The sequence below is a fragment of the Chenopodium quinoa genome, unplaced genomic scaffold, assembly GCF_001683475.1.
Source record: "Chenopodium quinoa cultivar QQ74 unplaced genomic scaffold, ASM168347v1, whole genome shotgun sequence".
NCBI lineage: Eukaryota > Viridiplantae > Streptophyta > Magnoliopsida > Caryophyllales > Amaranthaceae > Chenopodium > Chenopodium quinoa.
This window is the reverse complement of record NW_018743649.1, coordinates 545,348-553,350: the sequence shown is the minus strand read 5'-3', so window position 1 is coordinate 553,350 and position 8,003 is coordinate 545,348. Positions and strand designations below refer to the sequence as shown.

At 40.5% G+C, this 8,003-nt stretch overlaps 1 protein-coding gene across 1 annotated transcript; it reads right to left on the bottom strand.

Annotated features, from left to right (window-relative positions):
* Positions 1 to 4,818: 4,818 nt before the first annotated feature.
* Positions 4,819 to 5,400, bottom strand: LOC110683238. The gene has a single exon (XM_021859580.1). It carries the CDS (start codon positions 5,398 to 5,400, stop codon positions 4,819 to 4,821), a length of 582 nt encoding a protein of 193 aa, XP_021715272.1.
* Positions 5,401 to 8,003: the final 2,603 nt, after the last annotated feature.

Sequence of the window (8,003 nt, the reverse complement as noted above, 5' to 3'; positions counted from 1 at the left end):
TGGTATCATCTTTTTTCTTGGCCGGCTGAGCAGACCGACTGTCTTTTTGCCTGTCAGACTTCTTGGAGTCCGACTGGCTACCAGGCGAACAGAGGTTGGTTGCTTGAATATAGCTTTCCACCTCCCTCAGGGCCGCCTGTAAAGTAAAAACCCCTTTTTTTACTAGGTCGAACTTAAAGGTCGACCGGTCTCTCAGAACCTTAAAGAAGTTTGTAAAAGCTACATCATTAGACAGTCCTTGAATCTGAATTCTGATCAGATTGAACCGCCTGATACAGGAGCACAATCCTTCTCTCTCTCCCTACTTAATGGTGCTCAAGTCAAGACTTGTTTTTTTCGCAGGGATGTTCATTGAGAAGTTGGAAGCAAACAAGAAGGCAAGCTTCCTGAAACTATCGATGGAACCGGCTGGAAAGTTGCCAAACAATTTGGGAAATGCCCTTAAATGTAGCCGGAAAGCATCGACCCAAGTGGCATCATCCAACCCGTGTAAATACATGAGGTTGGTGTAAGCCATGAGGTGAACTTCCGGGTTGGAGGTACCATCATAGGTACCTACCAACACGTTTTTCTTGTCCAGTGGCTGGACGTTGCTGTATGTCGCCTGCCCTCCGAAGAGGGTCGGCTGCATGAAATGAGGAGAATACGGACCGTAGACCAGAGGTGGTGCGTTCCCAATCATCTGAGGGCCAGAATAGACGTTATTATTGCCTGTATGGCTCTCGTGCAAGGATTGCGCGTTCCTTGCAGATGTATTCTTAAAGCTATTTAGAAAGCTTGATGTAGAATCTGACTTAGACAACTGCTGATTCCTCTTGCGGGTGATGATCTCCCGAGCGTCAAGAGTTGATTTTTTGTTTCCCACAGGCTGTCCAGTCCAGCGGGTGGTATTTGTGTTCCTCTTAGGCAAAAGAATCTTGGACCAATCAATGGTCTCGAGTGCCTTCTCCTTTGGATGAGGAGTTGGCTGCCTATCTCGGACTGACTTCCCCTTCTCTAGAGGAGCCTTCCTTACAGACTGACCCCTGCTTGGGCCAGCCCGACTCTTGGTGATCAGATCCTTAATTTCACCCTTGAAACTAGTCATGAATTTCATGAGTTCATCTCGAGTGACAGGAGCGGATCCACTACCGTATGGGTTTCCCCTTCCGGCTGTCCGGGGGTTGGTTTGTACCCGCCTGGCTGGCACCCTGTTCCAGAGTGTCTCTAGGCCGGATGCACTTGGTTATTAGAGAGCAATCACTTGCTATATAAGTTTTGACCCGAGGATCATGATCCTCTTGGTCAGTAAAGACTTCTGGCTCGTCTACGGGACGCTCAGGAGGTGGTACAGACTCTTGAACCATCCTTGAGGTACTTTCACCACAGACAACGCCAAATGTTTTGGGTGTTTTTGTCCCTCAAGAGAGTTACGTCACAAAGATTGATCCGGTTGAGCTGTAGATGCAAAAACAACGGAGACTCCTGGTGGTGGAGCTCCGCCTCCGAAGATCAAGTTTGTAACTTGAAAGAGAATAAAGAGTACGGAAATTTAGGTGGGGATCTTCTTGGATTCCAAGCTCAAGTGTTTCTCTGATGAGAGAGAAAGTAGGTGTAATAAATGATTGAATGTGTCCCTAAAATGGGGAAATATCTCCCTATTTATAGGTTCCTTGGTAGGAGTGCCCCTACCTAGGTCACTTGACCTAGATTTTAGTGGGCTGCGCTAAATTATGGCGCTTCATGGGATTTGGGCCCTTGAAGGCCGTCATTTCAGAAACTATCTGAAGGGGACACGTGTCAGGAGGCTATTGGGCCACTTGGGCCAGCCTGAACTTGACACGTGACCTTCTCTCCTTAGTCCACATGTCTAGGGTATTGTTACCATATACAATACCTGTTGCACAACATACGATATATCTGGCCTTGTAATGTAAGATATTGCAGCGGCCAACAAGATTGGATATGTAAAAGTGGAACCCGAAGTACTTACCTTTGGCTTTGCCTCAACCGGAGTGGCCGAAGACTTGCAAGAACTCATCCCATCTCTTTCAATGATCTCCTCGGCATATTTGCATTGTGACAAAAATAATCCACCCTTATACCTTGTCACTGCAATGCCAAGAAAGTAATTCAAAGGCCCCAAATGCTTCATAGCAAACTTTGCACTAAGACGGGACATAATAGTACGTCGAAGAGCATCAGAAGAAGTGGTGAGAATAATGTCATCAACATATAGTAATAAGTAAGCCACATTCGATCCCATACGATAAATAAATTGAGAATTGTCACTCCTGCTATTAGTAAAACCAATAGAAGCAACAAAATCAGCAAATCGCTTATAAAAGCTCTAGGTTCCTGTTTAAGACCATATAATGATTTCCGTAGCAAACGAATATAATCAGGATGGGTCTGATCATGGAAACCAAGAGGTTGATGCATATAGACTGTCTCATTAATCTCACCGTGCAGAAAAGCATTCTTGACGTCAAGCTGATGAATTAGCGAAGTTTTGGACAATGCCAAGTTAAGTACAGTATAGATGGTAGTCGGTTTTACTACCAGACTAAAAGTCTCACCACAATCAATGCCAACCTATTGTAATTTTCCATCACCTACAAGACGAGCTTTAAGCCTCTCAAAAGAACCGTCAGATTTCACCTTATGAGTAAAAATCCACATAGAACGAATAACATTAACATCAGGCGGACGGGGCACCAACTCCCACGTCTTATTTTTAATAAGAGCATTAAATTCATCATCCATGGACATTTTCCAATTAGGGTCACGAAGAGCAGAAATAGGGTTACGAGGCAAAGGATTTCGTAACATTAATCGTCATATTACTGAAATTTTTATATTTCGGGTTCGGTTTGACAATACCATTTCTACTATGTGTGACCGTAGTGGGTAAAGGAGTAGGCTGTGGGTGAGGAATAGGTGGGGAAGGTTGGGATTGTGGGCTGGAAGGCACACCTAGGCCACTATGGGTAGGTCTAGTGTGGGTTGTGGCTGATTGAATAGGCCCACGGTCAACAAGGGACCTATTTTTCTCAACATTGTGTCCGGTGCTAGGGCCAGAAAGGAAGGAGGGAAAGCTGGGCTGGTTTGCGAGAATGGGCTGCCAGGGGGAGGAATAGTATGCGGCCCTGTCTAGCAAGGGAAGGAGAGTAGGCTTGGCTGGTTGGCCACCTCAGTGTCCGAATTGGACTGCCTAGAAGAAGTTAAATGGTGAATGCTATAAGAACTAAGGCCCTCATTCATGAAATCATAAGTATGTTAAGTGGGAGTATGCAAGTTAGCAAAAGGAAAAATATTCTCATCAAAATTAACATGACGGCATATTATGATCTTACGAGACGATAAATGATAACATTTGTAACCTCTATGATTTGGCGGAAAACCCAAAAATACACAAGGTGTAGATTGAGGTTAGAGCTTGTGAATGGTAGTGGAAGGGAATAAGGGTAACACAAGCAAGGCACGATGCCAAAATGAAGGAGGTAAAGATGCATGAGCAAGAAGAGTGCGAATTATATCATTCAATGATCTAATTTTTCTCTCGGCTTTTCCATTTTGTGATGATGTACAAGGACACGAAAAACGGAAAGACATATCATTAGACTCACATAAAGCCCAAAAAGGTCCATATCATACTCTCTCCCATTATCACATTGAAAATTTTTAATAGATCATTCAAATTTTGGGTACGAATAAATGCTTGGAAAACCAATATTTTATCAAAAGCATCTGACTTTTTAGCTAATGGAAAATTCCACAAAAATTTAGAATAATCATCCAAAACAAGCATATAATAACGATGACCATAGATCACTTTAAATAATATCAATAGGCATAAAAGTAGTAGAATTTAAAGAAATAAAAGGCAACTTCATGTGTTTTCCGAGTACACAAGAATGACAAATACTAGAACTAGTAGTTTGATTACATTCAATGCTTTTATTACTACAAAGAGTCTTTAAAATAGAAGAACCCGAATGTCCTAAACGATCATGTCAAAAAGGTGATGCTAAAGCTGTAAAGGTGGACGGAGAAGAATGTGAGACAGTGGTAGTGAGTGGGTAAAGATCTCCTTGGCTATCACATCTCATTATTGGCATCCCCGTCCGATAATCCTTCACAAAAAACCATAAGGGTCAAACTCAATAGACACACAGTTATCAGTGGTAAACTTTCTAACAGATATTAAATTCTTAATGAGTTTAGGGGCATGTAAGACTTTAGAAAAAAGGGACATAGGAGGCTTTGGGGAAGGTAAGGTAGTGTCACCACAACCACGAATATGAATAGTATGACTATTGCCAACAACAATACCATTATGATGATTGCTCAAATTAGAATATGACGAGAGATTACCGTGGGAAGAAGTCATATGTGAAGTTGCATCGGTGTCCATGTACCACGAAGGATTGGGTTGTTGCAAAGACATGGTGTGCATAGCCGATTCAATGTCGGTCGGAGCATAGGACTGTTAAGAGGCTGCATATACATGCTGTGGACCGGGTTGCTGTTTTGGTCCTTGGGGACGAGCCACCCTTGTGTTGGGTATGGACAAGGGGGGACTACCCACGGAGAAACCCAACCCCAAGGAGAAGGGGCATATCCCTGCTACTTCCATGGAGAGACTGCAAATCAGCCTTACTGCTACGGTTGTTGTTGACTAGGACCACCATGACCCGTCAGACATCTGCCAGAATTCTGACCATCGCGACCAGCCTAACCAGTGCCAGAACACTGTTTCTTTCCACCAGATTTTTTTTTCTTATTTTTGGATTTTCCACGAGCTCCAGAATGATCGTACCCACCTTCCGATTCTCGTTAACTGGCCACCATAGCTGATTCCGTGGCTGCCTTTTTTGCCAAACTCGCCTCCTCCAATGTAGGTTTAGACCGGGCTTGGTAAAATTGAGGCAAAGGAGTGCTTTGCCGGATTAAAGTTGCAACACCATTATAGGCTTCCGTAAGACCATAAACCAATTGAAGGACAAGACGGTTGTTATCCACCGGCACTCCCACATTATTCAGCTTATCGGAGAGGCCCTTGTGCCGCTGACAATAAGCCAAGGCATTGGGAAAGGCCTCCATTTTGGTGTTTGAGAACTCTTGTTCAAGAGAGACGACTCTGGAATTTTGATTGTTCTGGAATATGTCACGTAGCCTATTCCAAGCTTCCATTGTTGTGGAGTCAGGTTCAATAATGGTGTTCAAAAGATCGTAAGAGATGGTGAAATAAATCCACCCTAGGACAGCCGCATCTAACGTCGACCAAAGCTCCTTCTCCTCATCAATAGATGGTGTGACAACCTTCTCCTTTGGAGGAATGATGTGATGATTGACCTTATGAGAACGACCATGAACCTTGAATAACTCCGCCCACGTGGAGTATTGAACATTATCCATTTCAAGAGTAATGGGAATATTACTTTAAATGTTCGAAAAAGTCATGACCGGAACTTGGAGTCCGACATGGTCGTCAATATAAGAGAGAATAAAGAGGGAAGAAGAAGAAGAAGAGGAATATGCGAATGACTAGGGTGCAGCGAAAGAAAACCATAGGCTATTTGATACCATGAAGGAAATATAAACCGTGACTATTTCATTAAGCAACCTCTGGTTATTTACAAGAGTCAACAACATCAAGTTAGGAACTAACTAGCTACAATTAAGGGCTAATACTAAGGCTAAATATACACCTAACAAATATAACAAATATACAAATCAGAATATATCACAATATATTCTGATATACATCTTTGCCACACCACCCAAAACCCCTTAGGTGCAGCCATCACCAAACCTGGAACCCCATCCATTCTTTCCCAACGCTAATACAACTACACTACACATCTACACCTACCAACCTGTTACAAAACCCAACCCCTACCTCATTGTTGATTCAATTTTGCCTCACCTGAAGCTTGAGAGGAAATAAGGATTTTGACCTTTCCTCCTTTTTAGGATCAAATATTAATTACATAACGTCCGTAACTAATACATCATTACCAAGGTTACTGCTCACTAACTTATAGAAATTGAAGGGAACTATACTCATGGGCAAAGGGACGGGGGGCTGGTGGATGCCCGGCCTCCCCGGCCTAGATTTGCGACCTTTGATTATTAACTCTTGGCCCCCCTTAAAGTTATTATATACAGAATGAAGACAAATATGATACAACAAATGAAGCTTGTCATATTAGTTAGGTAGTGATTCTTTTTCCCAATGAGCCTGGGTTCAAATCCCATCACTCACTTGTTTTTTTGATACAGCTTCTTATTCTATTTGGGCTTTGATTTTGATGATAAAGGCCAAAGACTTAAGCTACAAATCAACTTAATGACCGGAAATCTTCATCATATTTTGAGAATTGAGATTCTACTCTTGTTTTTTTAAATTATGTAATTTCATTTAATTAATAAATGTTAATATGTTTATTTAATTTATTTAATAATTTTGGCTAATTTTTAATTTATTTAATGGACCATTAGATCAAATTTTAGGGTTATATGCTACATAATTTGATAATTGTTATTTTTTAATTTATGAAATTTTATTTAACTAAGGAGTAAAATGGAGGATGATTTTCTTAGAGATGTTTTGGTTGTATACGTAGAAAAAGAGATTGTTGTAGATTTTAGTGTTTAATCTTTGATTGATGATTTTGCTAAATTGAAAAATCGTAGAGTACGATTCAAATAATTTTTTTTGTAACAATAAAATACTAGTACATTTTAGGTTGGATTTGTACCTTCATCTCTTTTAGGTTGGATTTGTACCTTCATCTCTTTTAGGTTGGATTTGTACCTTCATCCCCGAACTTCCAGTCATGGACTCATGGTTCCAGACCTATTGGAGTTAACGGTCTCTTGGATCATTAAGGGGTGTAACCTTCACCCTGTGAACGGTTTTCAAGTTCCTAAAACTTGTTGGCGACTCTTTTACTCTAACTTCTTTCCCTTTGGACGCCACCATGCTTAAGTGTATGATCACAGTGGGGCTCAAGTGTGGGATGGCTTGAAATATTCCCTATAGTTTTTTGGCGACTCCATGATCACGGGTAAAAGTAGGTCGTTGGTCTACTAACCCTAACCAAATTAGAAATTTATAATAGCTAAACTTACACTAAACTAGTTAGTGGCAAGTAAAGGGTTGAACCCAAAAGGACTGAGTGTATTAATTTCTGCCAACTAGACTACTAGGAAAGGTCGTGAGGTAGAGAGAGGTTAAACTAAACACGACTAAGAACAAACAACTAAAACTAGGGAAAGTTGAATCCAATCACATCAATGTATTAAACAACATCATAGAAATAGATGAAAATGACCTAGATTAGGAACATCAACACATTTAACTCACTCTCGCACAATTAAGCATGTTAATTATCCTATTAAACTAATTCACTCTCGTGCAACTAGCCTAGCAAAGGTATGGAAGAATTTAGGGCTCTCAACCAACTCACTCTCGCACAATTGATTGAAAGCACAATTAAGAGCATAGAATCGATTAGCTAGAAAGATTCTAATCCATAAAAGCATAACCCATACACAATAATCAAGAAACAATTTGATACTAATCACAATCAATCATTCAATTCATTAATATAACCTTCATCGAATTCCCTAGAACAAGACCTAAGCTAACATAATGAAGAAAGACATGGAAAACAAGGTAAAATAAGAATAAAAACAAGATTAAACAAACAAACTAATTAATCTACTCAAATCAACAAACAAAAAGCAAAAACTATGAATTAAGCAAAGAAATAAAGATGAGAGAAAGTTAGAAAATGCTCATTGAATAGATGAGAAGAAGTTCCACAAAGTTGCTTTTACAACCTCTCAAAAACTCCATGGAAATCCAAGTTTTCTCTCTCTACAACTACTCCTAAACTAGAGAGAGAAAAAATCCTAATCTAACCCTAAGAGAGAAAATAAAAGAGGCTAAACTAATCTAATCTATCTAAAATAAAATGTTGATTGAAAGTTGTGAGAAAATAATCCCAAAG

Excerpts from the sequence above, each read along its gene's own strand:
- LOC110683238 (XM_021859580.1), bottom strand. The coding sequence starts at position 5,400 with ATGGATAATGTTCAATACTCCACGTGGGCGGAGTTATTCAAGGTTCAT.